General features: G+C 37.4%; 2 protein-coding genes and 1 long non-coding RNA gene across 5 annotated transcripts in view; 2 read left to right on the forward strand and 1 right to left on the reverse strand.

The window, feature by feature from the left end:
- Positions 1–4402: 4402 nt before the first annotated feature.
- LOC121513137 lies at positions 4403–5182 on the reverse strand. The gene is made up of 3 exons (XR_005992175.1): positions 5095–5182; positions 4743–4781; positions 4403–4444 (listed from the first exon to the last, which is right to left on the reverse strand). It is a non-coding gene; the product is annotated as an uncharacterized LOC121513137 (long non-coding RNA).
- A 2029-nt stretch (positions 5183–7211) lies between these two features.
- snrnp48 (small nuclear ribonucleoprotein 48 (U11/U12)) lies at positions 7212–15769 on the forward strand. Of its 2 annotated transcripts, none has more exons than XM_041792562.1 (9): positions 7212–7482; positions 7974–8087; positions 8933–8993; positions 9948–10028; positions 12409–12591; positions 12803–12924; positions 13448–13554; positions 13674–13796; positions 15536–15769. In XM_041792562.1, exons 1-9 carry the CDS (start codon positions 7336–7338, stop codon positions 15618–15620), a joined length of 1023 nt encoding a protein of 340 aa, XP_041648496.1. In that variant the 5' UTR covers positions 7212–7335; the 3' UTR covers positions 15621–15769. The 2 variants fall into 2 exon arrangements, with proteins under 2 accessions (XP_041648496.1, XP_041648497.1); XM_041792563.1 differs by having other exon boundaries at positions 7977–8087.
- An 861-nt stretch (positions 15770–16630) lies between these two features.
- The window catches only part of zgc:113232 (uncharacterized protein LOC541546 homolog), a 41570-nt gene continuing 37830 nt past the window's right edge, over positions 16631–20370 (forward strand). The window contains exon 1 of one of the 2 annotated variants that reach the window (XM_041794132.1): positions 16631–16881. In XM_041794132.1, the coding sequence (XP_041650066.1) occupies positions 16861–16881 (21 nt within the window). In that variant the 5' untranslated portion in view covers positions 16631–16860. Of the gene's footprint in view, positions 16882–19581; positions 19646–20370 lie in introns of those variants that run through there. The other variant, XM_041794133.1, reaches the window with a different exon arrangement.

A 20370-nucleotide genomic window follows, 5' to 3' on the forward strand; every position in this document is an offset into this window, starting at 1 on the left:
CCAAATAAGATAATAATATGGCTTTAAAAACAATAACATTTGGTCATTGGTTAGCAAATTTGGAACAGTGAATATGAAATTTAACTATAATTATGAGAAGGTTGATTACATTTTGTCTGGGTTTATTTTCTCACTTGCTGACAAACCAAATAGTACATGAACATTTAATTTAAATGAAGAATCAATTTTGAAATTTAAAAAATTATTGAGGTCAATCCAAAAAGTATGAATTTAAGTACATTCCCAAAATAAGTGAGATATTGTTTCATCTTTAATGCCACAAAAAGAGCAAAGTGTGTCAATATTCATCTTATATTTTATAAGATTGGTCTTGACTGGATAGCATCTATGAAGTATTTTAAAACCAACCTCTTATTTGTAATAATACTTTTTTGGCAAGACCCATGTGTTTTTCCAATTTATATCATGCAAGCTGGAATTAATACAACTACAAAAGGCAATCTAGCTACATTAGCTTAAGCAACATTTGCTTTTGCTATGTTTGCTAAAGCTAAAGCTTATTTAGCCAACATAGCTATGCAAGATATGGACTCAGCATTATAGGCAGCACTAGAGAGTTTCTAACAGGGCTTTAGCCCTGAATGAATAATCACACAATTGAACCTTGTCGGTAGCAACATGTAACAGTCATTCTTGTAGCTGAATTGACCTTGGCAGTATGTGTATAAGATGCTATGAGAAATATAACAGAGTAAAGACAATGACTTAATGATGTACAAATTTTATTTTTTCTATATTTTCATAAATCTGTTTCTGGATCCACACCACTGGCTTTTTATATACTTCTTCAAGCCCCAATTTTAAACTTCTATGGTTAATTTCTCCACTTTGCTAAGCTTTAATACTAGACTATTTTTTCCCCCTTTTTAGGACGCAGTAGTGGAAATTGAGCATCACTCAGAATATCTACATATTCAAAATGATGCTGGCTCTAAAGCAGGGGTGTCAAATTCAGTCACAGCAGGGGCCAGATTCTGGATTTAGGTCCAACCTGAGGGCCTAACTGGATCAACATTTGACCATAACAGTCAACCTCATTTTCACACAATATTAAAAACAGAATATTTGCTCTTTAAAAATAGAAAAATATTTTTTTAAAGAGCAAATACACAATGAGAAAGTTGAAATCATAAATTTGAGATGTCAAAATATGAGATTAAATTTGAAATCATGAGTTTAAAAGTCAATTATGTCTTAAAATTTTAAATTGTGAGTCTGATAGTTCAAAATGTGGGGTTAAAAAAACAGAAATTAGAGTTGAAGATGTCAAAATATGAGCTAGAATTCAAAATACAATATAAAAAGTAAAAATTACGGCTTTAAAATTTCAAAATATGAGAAAAAATTGAAATCATGTGTTCAAAAGTCAAAATGTGGGATTAAAAAGCCAAAGTGAGGAGTTGAAAAGGTCAAAATATTACTAAAAATTTAAAATTGGGAAATCTAAATGAACAAAATGTGGCATATAAAGTCCAAATTCTAAGTTGAAAAGGTCAAAGCATGAAATGAAAAGTCAAAATCATAAGTTTGAGTTGTAATCTTGAGATGCAAAATTGAAAATATTAAAAAAAAAGCATAATTTTTTTACTCCTCACATTCTTGACTTTCACCAAATTTTTCTTACTCTTTACTTCAGATTTTTATGGCTCAACAAGGATATTTTAAATAATCAAGTTCAAGTTTACATTATTATACTGGGGGAAATCTGCAGACCTCATACTGGTGGGTCAGTTATAATACAAATATGATATGATCTAAATATATATAATCGTTCCATGGGCCGGATTTGGCCCCCGGGCCTTGAGTTTGACGCCTGTGCTCTAAAGGATGAATTTTTTAAGTGGCGCTGTTATTTTTGCCTACATGATGTTGACTAGTCGGGTTTCTAAATCTACATTTATATTTAAAATTGCTGAAAAACTGTGCTTTTCAACTTCAGATAAGAAATTTCTAGGTAGAAGGCCTCTGGCTTTTGCCATGTTTGCTAAAGTTAATATAGCTAAAGCTAATAGCTAATATAGCTATGCAAGCTATAGACTCACCATTATTTTATTACCCAACATAGTTGTGTTAGCATTAGCAAAAATAGCTTAAGCGATGTTTGCTAAAGCTAATGCTAGCTCCACATGCAATAGAGTTAACATTTTAACATAAGCCAACAACATCAGTTATAAAATCATTGGCTTTAGCAACAATAGCTTTATCAATTTTAGCTTTAGCAGCATTAGCTTAAGCAAATTCATCTAAAAACAACATGGTTCATGCAGCCAACAGAAAGACATCAAATAATGTTTATTTTTTAAGTTGTTTTTCACAAGCAGGACTGAATGCTGGTATTTTGGCAAAATTTTAAACAGTACAACTCCACTCTCAGCAGTGGCTCCTGTCTCCAGTGTTCAAGAAGCAGGGAGGCAGAGATAGTTACCTGTAATTTAAACATAAAACAGAACAATGATTAAATAGTCAAAAATATAAATGCAAGTGTTTCTTAGGCAGTATGCCTCACAAGGAATTTTCAACTCTAACAGAGACAGTACAGACAAAGAGCACAAAGGTTAATTAAGCCTGTGAAAACAAACACCGTTAAGACACATTGATCTTGCTTACATTTGTTGTATAGAGAAACATTAGTGACATTACTTTCAATGTAATGTTATTGTCAATGTCATTACATGACATTGACAATAAAGTTAATCTACTTTGGAAAAAGTTTTTAAAAAATATTTCCCATGTAGGCTGCCATGTTGTACAATGCACTCTGGGTAGTGTCATGTGGCTGCCTTGTTCTTTGTTCCCATGTTTCTGCCATGAAACCTTTTCATTCTTCAACACAAGTTTAGTTTTAACACAGAGGAAAAAGTAACTGCATTGTAGACAGAGGCAAGCACATTCAAAAGTATGTGGGAAGGAGAATAATGGAGCCACATGCCATCACTACCCAGAATGCATCACACAAAATGGCAGCCTACATGGGAAACCATTTCAATTCTCTCCAATTTCAAACAAATATATTTCTGTATAAAACACACGGAAGACATTAATGTTAGTCCTATAAAGGCAATGTGTCTTAACATGCAAAGCTCATTTAAAAAAATGAGAGAATAAAGGCTACAGATATTAACCAATCATTAATCACCTTTTTGGCAATTTAATTGTTTAAATAGTTCTAAAATAGTGAAGTGGTGCAGAAATCAACAAGGAACTATTAGTCTAAAACAGGGGTTCTCAACCTTTTCAGCCCACGACCCCAAAAATAAAAGTGTTAGACACCGGGGACCCCCACTGAACCTGAAGGTGGTTGAACAGTCATGAACAGTCATGTACAGTCTAGAACAGTCATGTGCTGACAGGGCTGCCTATAAGGGGGGAGAAATGGGAGAGATTTCTGGGACCCAGTCAAACTGGGAGCCCTTGGAGGTCAGGAAAATCATGGTCTGTGGTAAAGCTAGTTAGATATTCATATTTTTTTATTTAACCTGAATAATAACCACTCTTAACATAGCAACAGATATATTTTTAAGGCACTGGTGCAGTAGTATATAATCTTAAAAATACTAATCCCTTTTCTTAAAAACAGAATTAAATTAGTAAAAAAATGTCCAAAAAAAAGGTGGTTAAATGGGATTTTGGAAGTAGCAGAAATGGGTTAAAAGTGGCATAAATTTGATAACAGTGGCAAAAAGAGCAAAAAATAACAGGTTGAAGTGGCAAAAAAGCACAAAAAGTGGTAAAAGGGGAATAAGAAGTGGCAGAAATAGGTTTACAGAGGTGAAATGGGATTTAAAAGTGGGAAAACGTGCTTTAAACTGGCAAAAATGGGTTAACTTGGGCAGAGAAAAAAGCCAAAATTGGCAGAAATGGGCTGAACTGGTCAAAATGGGCATATCAAACAGTGAAATTTGGTTAAAATGGACAAAAATGGGCATAAAATGTGATAAAAGGGGTTGATAGTGGCAATAATGGGCCAACAATATATGGAAAGTGGCAATAATTGGTTTAGAAGTGGCAAAACAGGCAGTAAAAAGTGGTGTAAAGGGTTTGAAATTGATAAAAATGGGGTTAGAGTGGCAAAAAAGGTCTTAAAATTGGCAAGAATTGTTGGTTAAAAAAAGGGATAAAAATGGGTTTAAATTTGGCAAAAATGGAGCAAAGTGCCAAAAATGGGTCGAAATTGTGCAAGATTAATGAAACGTGGCAAATAATAGTAATGAAATTGGGTGAGAAAAAATAATTCCAAAAGTATTCTGTTTTTTCTGGCGACCCCCTCTTAGTGTTTCGCGACCCCCAATGGGGTCCTGACCCCAAGGTTGAGAACCACTGGTCTAAAATAATACAATTGCAACAATGCAAATAATAAGGTAAATCGATCTACCTTGGCTGCCTGTGTTGTCCATACATGTTTGAGACTAGGAGCCATCTCCATCTGGAAAAACAAGAGAAGCAGTTAAAACCACCAGTTCAGTTCAAAGCATTGCAAAGTCAGTCAACATTTGCAGAAATTAAGACAAATGAGGCAGAACAAGTTAAGAAGGCCATCTAACTAATGTTCAACTGAAGTAGATGACTGAAATTATGATTTAAAAAATTCACTGTTTTAGAGAGTAAAGCCAGGAGACACGCAGAAATGAAAAAAACAGGGTCTAAACTTCCAGTATGGGATCAGTCAACATTAATCCTATCATTACTACAACTTAGTGTTTAAATCTTAAAAATGAACTTACTGGGAGAGGTTGTGTTGTCCAAAGACGTTGGAAAAAGCCCTTCCAATTCCAGGTTGAGACGAGGCAAATGAAACAACAAATAGGTGGTTTGAAGTGACCCAGGAAGTATTCAACCCCAACCACATGGTTTGGAGGGAAAAGATTCTCACATTATCAATGATGGACAGGATTTGAAGGAGCTTCCAACAATTTAAAAGTGTTTGATTCACACAAACACTTGGGTTTGGGTTAGGGTATTAGATTTGTAGATTTAAAATGGAAAAAATATAAGTACAGGAAATATTTTTCAGCTCTCAGTTGGCAGTGAAAAAACATGTTAAAAAGCCATCAATGATGAAAAACTCAAACTCACCATAGCATGGTCACATTTCCACCATAGAAAGCAGTTCCCCTTCCATCTCCAAGTCTTCTTCATCTTCTTCTTCTTCTTCTTGTAGTTTAATGGTGGGTGGCAACATCTCCACATGTCTCAAACCTGAGCTTTTTATATACTTCCTCATCAAACGCTGGTCTGCAAACAGGGGTGTTCATTCATAACCTCTGGCACCAAGAGAAGACGAAAACAAAAAACTTTACACTCAAATCACTCAAAAATTTTACATAAATGTTAAAATCCTTTTTTAAACAGAGCTGAAGTCTTAATATATTTGGTTTGAAAGTTGCAAACACTTTTTAAAACACTGCATTCTCCCACACCTGAAAGTCTCACTTGGTACAGTCCATTATGAAACTGGATGGTGCATTCAGGTGATCTTGGTCATCAGAAAACTGCCCAAAATTAGGACATGATCTTCTTCTCTCGATTAATTGAAGGCAGAGCCGGCCCGAGGCATAAGCGACATAAGCGGCCGCTTAGGGCCCCGTCGCAACCAGGGGGCCCCCAAGAGCAAGGAAGTGAATGCTCACAAGCAGTTCAGAAGCAAACTATAGTGAGATCAGCCAGGCTGTGAAGGGAATGAGGTGCTAAGAGTAAAGGTCGGGAAGAAACAGAGCCCCACATCAGATTCAGTTAGTCGATGTTTTACATCGAGGTATTCGTATAACGCTGTTTTAGGCTGTTTCTCAAGTCTGTTCAATAAAAATAATATTTACGTAATGTTCTTGAACGCACCACTCGACAGTCAAACAGCGTCTCTGCACCGAAGTTTTACAGACATACTAAACACGAACTAGAGTCCCGTTAAAGTCGTGGTTTTCTTAAGTTTCTGTTACCAAATGACTCCTCACACAGTTTACTCTCTTCTTAGCGGGAAGCTGAGCTGTGTAGGGTCTAACTGTTTTTGTGCGGATCGGGAGAAAGGACATAAAGAGGATAAAAGTCAGCAGACTCGTCGTCGTGCCCCCATGCACACAGCATCTGCAGGCCACAGGGATACATAAACACGATCACAGGTAAGACACAGTTTAATGAATTTATCCAGATTAACATAATTATAGAGTAATGACGTGACTTTATAGATCCGTAGCCTGTTATTTTTGCGTTTAATGAAGAAAACGACCCTTGCATCAAGTCATAATATCTGACTATAGGAGGGGATTTCATGTTAATACTGATCATTAAAGAGCTGTAAAGTAAATGCTTACGATATAAAACTAACTGACTGTTACTGTAGGAGGGTTTATGGTTGAGGGTTAAAAGCATGTAAAATAAATGAACCAGCCTTCTGTATTGTGTTTTATGGTTCTAAATCCTTCTAAAATGTGATGTTGAAAGAGGAGGATGTTTTTTAAAAGGGAGTGTGTAGGACAGGGGTCATCAAGAACATCTGCACAAAGGCCAGATTTATTCTCGACAGAGACCATGGGGGCCGGACTTTCAAATACACAAAAAAGAAATAAATATTATGGTCTGATTGAAATATTATTGTAGTAGTATTAACATTTTCTTTCAAATGCGTATTGTGACATTTTAGTCATTACCAGGGAGATCTGTCCCTATTTATCCCCAATTTTGACACTTATAACCAATTTTTGACACTTTTTACCCCTTTTTTGATACTTTTTGCACCTTTTTTCCTCTTTCACCATTTTTTACATGATTTTAACCCCTCTTTAAACCACGTTTCCTGCATGTTTACCCACTCTTTTATCCATTTTTTGCCACTTTTTAACCCCTTTTCATTATATTTTTTTCAAGAATTGTTGCAACTTTTAAATCAATGTTTGCCACTATTAAACCCCTTTTGCAACTTTGCCAGGATATATCTGCTGTTTTTGCAACTTTTAACCCATTTTTGATACTTTTTGCCTCTTTACCTCATTTTAAACCACTTTTTGTCAGCATGTTTTATCCTCTTTGGGCCACTCTTTTATCAATTTTTGCCACTTTTTTAAAAATTTAATGTTATATTCTTCCAATACTACTTTGTAAGAATGTAGAATGTAACCTGAAGTAGCTGTCACCGCAAGTTGCACACTCATGTACAGTAGGTGGCGATATGCACCTATTCAAATTGGTTGCGAACCGCCATTATCCGAGAGAAGAAGAAGAAGGAACGGGGAAAAGAAGAAGATGGCTATCTCGGTGCGAAGAAAAACCAAACACTGAGGATTTTTAGGGTGAATTAACCAGAAAATCCGACCAAATATAAAAATGTCGGACCCGTTGGAGGCTCGAACCCTCCAGGACCGACTGGACCGTCTCCAGGAGCTGACAGAGTTCACGGAAAACTGTAGAAAACAGCTAAACGGCATATTTGAAACGCTGGGATGGTCGTTGGACTACAACGACTCACAACTGGTAAGTTTATTGACGGTTAAACGTTATTTTGCCCAGTTCAGTCGTTTAACCACTCGAAATAAATTGTATCAAAATTTTTCAGTCACTTATTGTCTGATACTATATTTTATGTTTAGGCGTAGAATAAGAGGAAAATCGTGTCATAGGCACCGAGCTGTAAGGTTAATGTAATTATATTTAGGCCAGCTGTAGCTGTCGACGATGTAACTGTAACTGTAGTTTCTGAAAATGCTGATGACTGACGTGTGTTTGTCTTGACTGGATTTACAAGACTTTGAGCTAAATAATTCAAATTTATTTATTTGTTTTTTTCCTACCTTGCACCTTATTCTGACTTGGTGCCTTTTAAGGAAGTCATAGATTAAGAGTACTGATCCAGAAAAAACATGGTGGTTATCTGTCTTTGGTTTGATGAACAAAACATATCAAGAGTTTTTGTGTGCCTTTAAACTGAGAGCTTTTGTTCCTGACATTTGTGGTATTTATCTGAGGAGGAAATGGAGCTGTGTCCGTATGACCCCAACCACAGAGTCCCATCCAGGAGCATGGAGAAACACAAAGCCTCCTGTCAGCTCAGGAAGATGGGCTACACTGCTGAGGATCAGGTAACATACATGTAGTTCTAATGAACTAGAATAACACTGTTACAGAGGCAAACACTGTGATTTTACAGTTTAAAGAGGTAGTGAACACTTTAACATTATTTTTTCAACTGTACACTGAGGTATCTGATTGAGCTATGATAAAGCACATCAGTGTTGGTTTTATAGCTGAAATTTGCACCAAACTGATAGAAAAATCTTGATTTTACGGCTTTTAATTAGCTCAAATGGACATCTGCTTTGAAATATCTTTTCTGAAAAGGTGGGGCTTCTGTGACGTAGAAACCGACCATCGGTAGGTTTCTACATCACAAACTCTATGTAAAAGGTAGAGCGTTACCGCCTCTAACTGACTTTACCATTCAGAGACCACTCCCCTCCTCTCCCGCCTGCACCTGCACTGTCTCGGCTGTGAGAGCTCCGGCTGTAGTAATGCTGCTGCTGGAGCCAATGGACCGAACAGTTAGTGCTCAGAACCACCACGGTCCACCACGACACCATAGCCTGCATCAGGGCGACTCTGGAGGGGAAAACTCCTCCACTTTAAAAGATCGCTATGAGGCAGCAGTGCTGTGGGACTCTGTCTGTGTTCTCTCTCTGACAAGGGGACATCACTGTCACTCCCGCCTCATCTGGAAAGCCCCGTCCTTTTCCTCTCCCTCCTCTCAGAACCAAACGGCCCACTTTCTGTGCATTTTTTAAATTACGGAGGTGGGCAGTGTTAGCTCTGAGCCGGGGGGTTCACTTACACTTTAAAGCTGCAGATACATGAATCCCTGAATCCATGCCAGTTAAGCCAGTATTCACTCAGAGGGAGAGGAGTGACATTTTGCTTCACTTCTTTGCAGGCAGAGATGGTCGACCCCTCTGTGTGTTACGAGAACACCAGTGTGAGAAGCTTTATAATGGGTGAGTCTTTACTGAAACTACTGTTAATCTAAATCCAGCTAACCATAAGATATAAAGTTAATGTATTTTTTGGTAAAAGATTTCAGTGTTATTGTTTACAGAGGTTTTCCCTGCAAGAAACTTAACTAATGTAATGAGGCTTTATGTAAAAGCTTTCAAATTTTTATCTACAATCAGCAGAAAACATACACAAAACTGTGCCACTGATTAAATGGAAGATACGCTGGGGTCTTAAAAAGCTCAACGAGGGTCTTCTCATTTTTTTATCTTTTAGGGTGATTCTAGTATGCTATCATTCATCATGTCTCGAATAATGATTGTAAAAAAAAAAATACATGCACATGTATCTAATCTTAACAACATGATCAAACTTATCCTGACATAAGGAAAGGAAAATGAATTCATGTTTTATTGAAATGGAATAATGATTGTAAAAAAAAATACATGCACATATATTTTTGACAACATCAGAGCACACAGGGCCCCGTGCCCTCCCTGAGATCCTTGGCATCCCCTCCTAAGGGTTCCTGGACCCCAGGTTGAAACCCACTGTCCTAATGGCCATGTCCCCAAGCCCGATGGTAGAGGCTTTTGTCCTCACTGTGAGTGACCCGGGCCCAAATCTAGCCTTCAGCTCCTCCCCACCCCCTCTGCCCCCAATATTGACAATCCACAGTTTTCTCCTCAATAAATGCATTAAAGTCCCAAAATTGTTCTTTTAAAAGAGAACTGTACCTACACAGATATCTGTCTGTTACAGGCAGCCATTTCTCAATGGTGTAGTTAATCTTCACAACATGATCAAACTTATCCTGACATAAGGAAAGGAAAATGAATTCATGTTTTATTGAAATGGAATACATTTTATTCTGGTTTTAACACATTTTTGCAACGACATGTTTATGATTAATGCTTTTTCTCGGTCTTCAATATGCCATTTTATTCTTCATGCAGATAAATCCACCCAGCATCAGGTGATCCTGCAGGCGCGGTCTGCTGCTCCGCTGATGAAGATGGAAGGAGTCTTCTGGCAAGGTGTGACTTTAAAATCTAACAGTTCAGTTTCATCTGACATGCTTAGGTTCACCATCCTGATCAGAAACTAACAGGTTTTAATTGGAGGCAAGGTCGCTTAGTACAATTTTACCACACAAGATTACATAGTGTTACCATGCAGGTACAATATCAGACCACTAGATGTCACTATAGGATGAGCTGTGTCAATCAGTTTTCATCTTTTTGGCCCCAAGCATCCCCTTATTTCATACTATAAGTACTGAATTCACAGATTTTCATTCTAGTTAATTTTTTATTGTCACCATTTATTCCCAGTATGTATTTTTTTGCTGACATGTGTAATCCATGTGTTGTGTGTTCTGTTTGCAGCTACAGTGGTGAGTATTAGAGAGGAGCTGCTGCTCTGGTTCAGGCTTTCCTGATCGTGTGTAGTATCCTTTAACATCATATCCTTTTAAACTGTTTTTCTGGGCTTGGAAACACTCATACATTAGACAGACTTAAACAAACACATAAAACCTACTCTTTTCCCTTTACGTGTGGGGAGAAGTCTAAACACACCAAGACTTGAATGAGGATTTAAGAACTTTAGTCATGGCATGTTTTAGGAGATTTAATGGATTGTCTCAATGTTGAAATATTAGTGTCACATCACTGCTAAAATAAAATCCAATAAAAAAAGTATACTTAACTCTGCAAAGTACTTTATGTTAAACAAATGTTATTATCACTGCAGGGTTAGTAATAAAAACAGAATTTTATACTAACTGGACTTTCTACAGACATTTGGAGTGGTCAGACATCATGCTGTGTGTCAGAGCTTTTCTGTTACAAACTATAAGTGTTGGCGTGAGAGTCATTTTAATAAAACCAAACTGAACAGGGATAAGAATCAAAATCCAATACCAACATTGTACTGGTACCAACACATACAAAACCTACCAAACTGAAATACAAGACAGATTCTGGTGGTTCAATTCAGTACCTTGCCACCCTGACATGATCCCCCACACCTATTCCAATTCAGCAGAGCAGAGTATGATCGTCTTTAGATTGTTTTGCTGTCTGGAGCAATGTCCCTGCTCTGCTTGCATGTTCCCACTGAGGGCACAGTCACGCTGACTGACACATTTACTTTGTTTGACTTTGATGCAATGCTTCTTTTTGATTTTTGTCAGAGCCACTTGCATATCTTCTAATTTAAAATGAAGCTACGACTGTTTTCTTCACTTACATGTTGTATTTGCATCTTTTAAGATATTTCTGAATCATTTATGAAACATACACAGTTTTTATTCCGTCCTCAACTTTCAACACATTTTTTTTTTCTCTCAGAAGTATTGATTCAAGCACCATGTAGACACCGGCACCATCTATGAAAGCACTGACTTAGCACCAAACAATACCCAATCCTATTACTGAATATCGATAGGATTGAGAATTGCTTATTTGGCTGTATTTTGCTGTTCAGGTGCATTGGTCACTTCACACTGACCGCCACCATATTTTCCAGTATTTTCTGAAGGGTATGACAGGGACAGAGAGGGTCTGATTCATGATTTTAGCGGAGTAGAGCACTTCTCAATGATTAAAGGAAAGGAGAAAGAGAAAAGAGAGTTGTCACTTGTTGGACAAACTGTTTTATTGAGTCTAGAACGGTAAAGGAAGTAGCCAGTAGTCATTAAGTTCCTATTTCACTAGTTGGCTGACAACCTATGATTGGAGAAAGCCTTGAAACTGGTAAAAATATAATGGTATTGATACTTGAAAAAACAGAAGTCTTAGGCACCCAATATCGTGTAATATCCTGTTTTAATTATCTTAAATTTCCAGCTACTCCTGTAGAGTCTAAATTGGACAATATGTTAAATGTTGCCAGTGTAATTGTGCAATTAAGATGGTTTGTGGGAGTTTGCCTGCAATATTTCTGACATAAGTGTGTCTTATGAAATAAAGGTAGTGCTTTTTTTTTTTTTTTTTCAAAGCTTGATCACTTTTTTGATACTGTGATTTATTAAAATAAAGACTCCTCTTTTTTGTGTTTACTGCCGTTTGCCTTATATTTTGGCAGAAACACCCCTAAAGCCACTTTGTGGCAAATTAAGTTAGTAGGACCCTCATCAGTTTCTACAAAATGAAGAAAAAACTTGATATACCCCCAACTCGGTTGCCCCCCTAAAGCATTTATTTCAGGTTGTTTCTAAAGCCGTAAACGCTGATGGATGTAGCTGAAACCTCATGGAATGGCTGGGGCAAAAACAGTGGTTTGTCAGTTTTAATTTTTGCCATCCCTTGTTGGAAGAAATCAGTTCTATTCAAAGTACCAGGATGTGTAAGAAAGATTTCTAGAATAACAGTGTAGTGGTTTGTGTGTTAAGCTTCTCCGCTCCTCCATCAGGTCAGTACTCCGGCCAGCCTGTGGATGTTCCTCAGAACCACAAACGCGCTGTGTGCGACCTCACTGTGGCTGATCGATTGGCTCTGTACGATCATGTGGTCAGCGTTTTTAACCAACAGAAGAACGCCGCTTCCTCCAGCAATGACGATCTCTACGTAGATTTGGTGTCCAAACTCAAGAAAGGTAAGATCTTCACCTCACATCGAAGATCTCCAAACACCATATGGTTGGATTGTTGACAAAAATGTTGTTACCGAAAACTTCTGTATTAGTTGACTGTTTGAATAAAGTACTGTGTATGATTTTTTTTCCTGTGTCAGTGAGTAAAGAAAGAGCAATCTAGTTTATCCTCTAGCTCGGTTCTCTGATAAAATATGTGTGTTTTTGTGTGTAGATGATGAACAGAATGAACCAAAGACTCATCTGGAGCTCATGGCAGAGATGAGGGACTACAAGAGGCGGCGCCAGTCCTACCGCGCCAAGAACGTACACATCACAAAGAAGTCCTACACTGAGGTACGAGCTAGAGTCGAGAGGATAATCTGCTGCTTCCTTTTTTTTTTTCTTTCTTTTTTTTTTTTTTTTTCCAATATAATTTTAGTGACAAATTTAGCAGATGTGAGCTTAAACATACCAAATACGAGTCTGGGAAGAATCCCATTGTCCAGCCAAGTGAGGTAGTTTGTTGCCCTCCGGCAGATAAAACAAAAACATGAACAAATTTAACATCACCAGTGCATTAAAAGCTGATTCCTTCCTTTGCAAGTCTGGTTGTTATTTTAAAGAATGACAACCAGTGACACAAAAAATAAGAGATGTTAGATTTGCAGTTTAAAATTCCAGAATTCCATCAAAAGGTTTGAAATAAAGGACTACTATTTGGCGTATAAGGAAAAGGTTTTTGGCTGGTTCAGATAGACTTAAGTTGTGTTTTTCTTTGTGTAACTATAAACTTTTAGGCAGGAGTCTCTCTATCTAACATTGTTTTGGCTTGAATTGACATTAATTTAACAAACTGGTAATGTCCTGTGCCCTGCAGGTGATCAGGGAGGTGATCAACGTCCATTCAGCAGAGCTCGCCAGACAGTGGAGAGAGGACGAAGAAGAGGAGGAGGAGTCAATGAGATCTGAGCCGTCTTCCCATAGGTATGACAAACACTCTGAGCTTTTAATGATTACAAAAATGCTGGGATTCATGAAACTGTTTTGACTGAAGAAATAAAACTGAGCAGTTAAAGGGCTAACTGTGTTTACGTGTCTGTCAGACGTTGGCAAGATGAAAGGCGGTCAGCATCGTCAGAGTCTCGCCACTCCCACAGCAGACGCCATCGCAGCCGGGATCGAAGCCAAGACAGAGAGAGCAAGAAGAAAAAGAAGAAGAGAGACAGGTGAGATTGGAAATGTAGAAATGTTATTTTACAAGACTTGTTTTAGGGCTTTTCAGGCAGGACATGCATTTCCTCCCCCATGTGTCTCTCAGTGGTCAAACAACTGCAAAATATTACCTTGTCTTCTGTCTTGGCTGATTTCATCTCCTATCTGTAGCCCTACACTGACCAGTTAGGATTTTGCACGGGTGTCCACTGCACAAGCTTTTTCTCAACAATGGTGCTACAGCACACTTCATAAATCATAAATATGATACATTGCTCTAAAATGCATGGATTTTAATTAGCACTGTATTTCTTTTAGTCTTTTGAATCAGGATTTATAAGGCTGCTGATTTCTATTTTGTTTTTTATTTTTCCTGGGTTATTTTGTTTTCTTCTTTTTTTTGTTTCATCTTTAACACATCACAGGCTGTACCAACTATCACTGATTGTTCTCAATAACATTAGAGCAGTAATACTCATCGTGTGGCTCTGGAGCCGAATGTGGCTCTTATGTGACTATTTGTGGCTCTTTTATGTCTTAATTTTGAATATTATTCCCCCAGAAAACTCCAAAGGGAAACTTTTTTTGCCCATTTTCAAAATTTTTTGCTGCTTTTCACCCATTAGAGCAACCTTTGCCATTAAATACTACTTGTTTCACATTTTTTTTGGACATTTTTACTGCCATTTTCCAGTTTTTTCCACTTTTATCCATTTTTTTTTCCTATTTTTACCTTTTATTTTTTGCCACCTTTTGCCCATTTAAGCTACCTTTTGCCATTAAATACCACTTGTTTCCTGTTTTTTCCCATTTTTGCCACTTATTTTTTTTTATCATTTTTTGCCATTTTTGGCCTTTTTCACCACTTTTCGCCTATTGAATACCACTTTTTTCCTCATTTTTTCCCCATTTTTGCAACTTGTTTTGCTACTTTTATCCCATTTTTGCCTTTTTTCACAATTTTTTGCCCATTTAAGCCACCTTTTGCCGTTAAATACCACTTGTTTCCTATTAATTGCCCATTTTTGCCACTCTTGACTGCTTTTTGCCCGGTTTTGTCAATTTCCACCCATTTTTTTTGCCACGTTTTTGCCACTTTTGGACCATTTTTGCCACCTGTAACTCACCTCTCATCCATTTTTGCTATTTTCTGACCCTTCTTCCACTGTTTCTCCCAATTTTTGCCCCTTTTCACACATTTTTGCTACATTTTGACCATTTTTGCCACCTTTAACTTATTTTAATTGCCACTTTTCACCACTTATATTGTGCCTCTTGCAAAGGTATTTTTCAACAATTTGGCTCTTTGGTTGAGCAGGGCAGAGTAACTCTGCATTAGAGGGAATAAAATACAAGCTGCAGTAATGTTATTCTTTTTAATCATTAACAATGACAGAGGGAAATCTAGAGTTATACATCTGGGTGAGGTGCAAACCAAACTATGACCTCTGTGAACAGTTACATCCCTGCAAAACACAAAAACATCAGTTTCTTACAGATCCTTTTAAAGGACTCTTATATGTGTCCAAGGGGGTAAAGAGTTATTCTGGTGCAATGACAAATAGTGCCTTACAAAAACCTGTGCAAAAATCGGAAAATATGCTTTATGAGTTCTTTAGTTTTGGTTTTCTCAGCACTTGTTCAGCAGCTTTTCCATCAGAGTCATTGGTTAAATCCAGTTAAGGGAAAAACATGCTTTAAATGGTAGAAGTGTCTAATTGTAACCTCACTTCTGCTTTCTGGATCCTTGCAGGGATTCCCGATCTCCCAGCGATCACCACCACGAACGAAAGAAGAAGAAAAAGAAAAAGAAAGACGAGAGGGAGAAGGAGAAGTGAAGGTGATGGATCAGCAAAAGTCAGATCACATGAGTTCAAAAAGTCACAGTGATCATGTCAAAAAGAAGCTGGGTGTCATGACATTTTAAGTTCATAAACTGGAGGGTTTTGGGGAATAAATACCTGAATAAAGTTTTTTTCTGAACCAATCATGTCAACATTTTGGTCTCTTTACATCTCAATAAACATGTTAGGATTTTAGAATATAATTCATAAGGGTTTAATTTAATTGTTTTTACATTTAAGTGTTTTTCACTAAGTAAAAAAGAAGTTTGTTGACCTTTGAAAAGCCCTGCCCACCTCCTCCTGATTGGCTGGGAATGGTTTTCAGTGTCAGACTGAAGAATGTTAGACTGGAGTGCCATAGCTGACATGCATTTATTATAGGGTCAAAGGTGACTATTGTTCAGGCTTCTTTTTGTTGTCTAGAGCTGCTAAAGGAAAGGTTTTGACACTTAATAATGAACACATGACAACTCTTTCAAATAATGATTGGGTTTTGGAGTTCATGAAAAATGGCACAATATGTAAATCTTTCAGGAAACAGAAAGTACCCCAAAGAAAATGCTGCACATTTCTGTTATTTAGCATCACCATTCAGTAGAAAATCACAAACTGGCTGTATTCAAATCCACCTACTACAGTGACTACGATCTGCATTTGGCCAAAACTACCTGGATGTTTTACTACTTTAATTAAAACAGATTTGTTCTTCTGAAATAATGACACCCTCATTGACATGACAAAATGTGTGACTAACTGTAAAAATTGGGCTGTGAAACAAACCGTCAGGTTCCATTCCTTAGCTGAAGGAAATTTTGGGGAGTTTGTTCGCACAGGTGAACACAAGTTTCAGAAAACATTTCAGATCTTAAACGTAAGTCTGTTCTTGCCCTTTACAACCTCATGTGAAGAGAATAATGTAGGCTGTCAGGAAAGTTTTTACACAGAACTGTCCATTTTTCTCAGTTTTGTGTTTCTCTGCTCATTCTGGACTCTGCCTCAGGTATTTCTCACCTTGTTGAGATGCAGAGAAAGAGGACGAGAGGATCCCATCAGTGCCTGGGAACCTGAGGGATCCTGGAGAGACAGAGAGAGAGAGGACAGGGAGAACCATCAGGGTGATAATGCTGTGAGGAGAACTGCTCAGGGACAGCTTATTCAGGTTGATTTCCCCTCATCTGCAAACTAAAGGTGTCCTGGTGGGATCTTTTCTGGTGTGAGGGGACTCTGCAGCACCATGGGGGCCTACAGTGACAAGGTAAGAGAGTCATAGCTTGCATTCTGTTGAGGGCCCTGCATACAGGCCATGATGATACCAGAGGATCTGTATCTAGTACTGCAAAATTAGATTAATTTTCGAGCAATGATGATGGAAAATATGCTTCTAACAGCTGTTTATTATAGTTTAGATCCATGCCACACCTTGTGGAACTAAGAAACCTCTAATGTTAACTGTCTTGCAGCGAAAAAAGGTGAACTTTTGAGTAGGTATTAGGCATTTTACACTTAAAGTCAGAATTGGTTGGCTTTTGGAGAGAAAAACATTTGCGCTGTAATATTATTTCTTAGTTTTGATGGAGGAACAAAGTGAAGGAAGGGAATTAATTTATGTAACATTTGCAAGCAGTGGAATTAAAGGTGTTTGCATTTCCAGAAGCAGTCATGAAATTTCAAATAATCAGAAATATAAAAAAAAAAGCCTAAAACAGAATTCAACTTCAGCTCAAAAAGTGCAGTAAACTGAAAGTTGCAGTCTGTATTTTCTAGATATGAGATGATTTCCTTGGAGTTTTGTTTTATGGTTATTTGTGGTTTGCAACTTGGATAAAACTGTTTGGCAATATAAAACTTCATTTAACTGACTCTTCAGACCTCTGGAGGTGACATGGGACTAAATGTAGAAACACAAGCAGAGTTAGGAATCCCACTTGACAATTCTGGTGAAGTGTTGACTTTTTGCTGTGCTATCTGCACAGTTGACTTGTAGGTGGAAAAGTAATGGTGTTATTGGGTTAAGGGATTTCTCCATTGAGCACTTGTCCTTTCAGTAGGGAATACATTTCTATGTTTTCTTGAAAAAATCATTTGTATACTTTACTTTTAAGCTTCCCTTGCATTCCTATCCAGCTGCACATTTAGCTGTTTTACTTTTTTCTGAAAATAAATGAAGTTATTTTGCCTCTTTTATTTTGTGGGGATCTTATTTTCACTTTGCCCAGATTAGTCTGTGACTTGCTGGCCCATGTGGAGTTGGCATCAAATCTTTGACATAATAAGGATTTCTAACTCCACAGGTGTAAAACCTTTGCTGTGGCTTTTATGACATATGACCTTGTTTTTGGGTAGAACAGGCCACAAATATCCAGTAGAATAAGGGGCATCCACTTGTTGCTAAATGAAAAACCTGTTTGGTGTTTCATTTAGCCACCCCTTGTCTCTAGACCGACATCTGGTTGGTTCTTGCTTTTTTCAACTCAGAAATATCGCTCAACTAAGACACATTGTTCCTTCAGCTCAGATGGAGATGATTATTCACACATTCATTTCCTCCTGTTTAGACTACTGTAACTCACTTTTCACCTGTCTCAGTAAAACATCTATAAAACATCTACAATTAGTACAAAATGCTGCAGCCAGACTACTTAACAAGTCTTGCATGGTCAAGCACCAGTCTACCTTTCAGAACTCTTAAAACCTTACAATCCCAGCAGGACTATTTGGTCCTCCGATCAGGGTCTGTTAGTTGTTTCAAACTCCAGACTTAAAACCAAAGGAGACTTTTTGCCTAAGGTCATTGCTCCAACTCTTTGGAACTCTCTTCCGTTGGGTTTAAGATCAGTAGATACTGCTGATTCCTTTAAAAAGCAGCTTAAGACCTACCTGTTTGGTCTGGCCTTTACTTAATCTGTTTTTGTGTACTGTGTTTGAGGGCTGGGCAATTAACTGCAAATTAGATTAAATTGCAATATGGCCTGCTGCAATTTTCAAATCGCAGAAGGTGCAATATTTCTTTGACCTGAAATAATACTAGTTTAGAACTTTTTTTGCAGCAGAGACGTTGTGCATTATATATCATTCAGTCATTCTAGTGGTATATTTTTAGAATAGTGTACAAAAAAATCCTATTTTCTTCATTTTAGCATTAAATATTAGAATTATATAAAAATTATCATTCCCTTTAATACAACAGTTCATATCCAATTTGCAAAATAAGTCAAAATCAACACAATTAGATATTTTTTCAAAATTGTTCAGCCCTAGTTTTATCTAATATTGTGTTGCTATAGTATGGAATGAATTATTGATTTTTTTTTGTTTTTGTTTTGGAAAATACATGAAATGAGAACTTTAGAAATAATTGCATATCAAATCGCAATCGTTCGGCCCTACTATGTATTCTTTCATTGTACCTTTGAGTCATTGCCTGTGTTTCTTTTATCTCTTTGTAAAGCACTTTGTGACTTTGCTGTTCTTGAAAGGTGCTATTAAAAACATTATTATTATTATTATTATTACAGAAAATCTAGGAACATCTCACCTCCATAGGACCTGCAGATTTGCAGATTTATGACCAAACTGACCCGTAGCAGCTTTTTATTTACATTAAATGTTTGAGCACAGGAACACTGCTGGTATAAAACCAGCAAGCCTAACAGCTAAACTACAGGGGTTTCAGGTAAAATCTCTCTACTTTGCACCTTAAGCTAATAGGGCAGAAATAATCATACTTTTAGGAACTGCTGGATAAGGGTTATCAACATCAGTCAAATCTGTTCAAATTCATCCCTGCACAATTTTCTGGCATTTTGAAGAGTCAAAACTAACAAATCTATTAATTTCGTCTTCTTTTTGTGATAAATTGAGGTTGTTCAGATTTGGTCTTTCAGTGATTTTTGTTCTTTTTTGACAGGAAGAGCTGTGACTGTCAGAACTGTCATGTCTCTACTTCTGTCTCTACTTCCAAATGTAGAAGGAGTTTGGAAAAGTTAGAAGTAGAGATGGATTTAAACTGATCAGGAGTTGTAAGTAAGAGTTAAAAACTTCAACTTACCTCTAAGATTCATTTACATTTGGGCTGAAGTTTTTAGAAAAAACAACTGAATATCTGTATTTTCACAGTTACTAACTTCATCAAACTCCGCAGTGCAGCTTTTTCAGCCCAGGTCAAATTTTCAGGGTTTTTCTTCTCAATGGTGCTTCAGGAATGTCAGAGGAGTCTGAGAAGAACTCAGCACTTTCCTTCTGACAAAGAAACCTCAGTCTGTTTCCTTCTCACCCCAACACCAGCAGAGTCTCAACCAAAGCAGCTCAGAGCCTCAGCGGCTGCAGGGCCGCCGTAGTCCTAGAGGATTTTAGCTGTGGTTGTAGCTGTAGTTGTTGGCAGTTAGTCGACTTTAACGTGTTTCTGATTCCCTTTGACGCAACAGACTCTGACCTGAGATCAAGAAGTCCTTCTGTGAAGATTCTGTGTGGTGCTTGTTAGCGATGCACAACATTGTTGGCACTGTAATGGAATCGGATGATGAGAAATTTCCTGCAGATATTTACAACCATTACACCACCCATATGAAAATATAATAAATATCACCCATATGCATGTTAAAGTTTGTGGGGTTTTAGGCTAGACCAGCAGATCGGCCACTGAAGTCTTCTCCTTTGTTCATCCTCATGTCTTAAACTCTAAAGTGTGCTCTAAGGACTGAGGTTTTAGCTCTGTACTACATTTGTATGTCAGTATCAGCTGCTA

This window comes from Cheilinus undulatus, linkage group 8 (genome assembly GCF_018320785.1).
Source record: "Cheilinus undulatus linkage group 8, ASM1832078v1, whole genome shotgun sequence".
NCBI classification, from domain to species: domain Eukaryota; kingdom Metazoa; phylum Chordata; class Actinopteri; order Labriformes; family Labridae; genus Cheilinus; species Cheilinus undulatus.

What these genes read in the sequence shown, in the direction of transcription:
- snrnp48 (XM_041792562.1), top strand. Translation starts at nt 7,336, where the DNA reads ATGTCGGACCCGTTGGAGGCTCGAACCCTCCAGGACCGACTGGACCGT. An exon ending in CAAAGAAGTCCTACACTGAG is followed by an intron (nt 12,925 to 13,447) that starts GTACGAGCTAGA and finishes TGTGCCCTGCAG; the next exon opens with GTGATCAGGGAGGTGATCAA. An exon ending in AAAAAGAAGAAGAGAGACAG is followed by an intron (nt 13,797 to 15,535) that starts GTGAGATTGGAA and finishes GGATCCTTGCAG; the next exon opens with GGATTCCCGATCTCCCAGCG.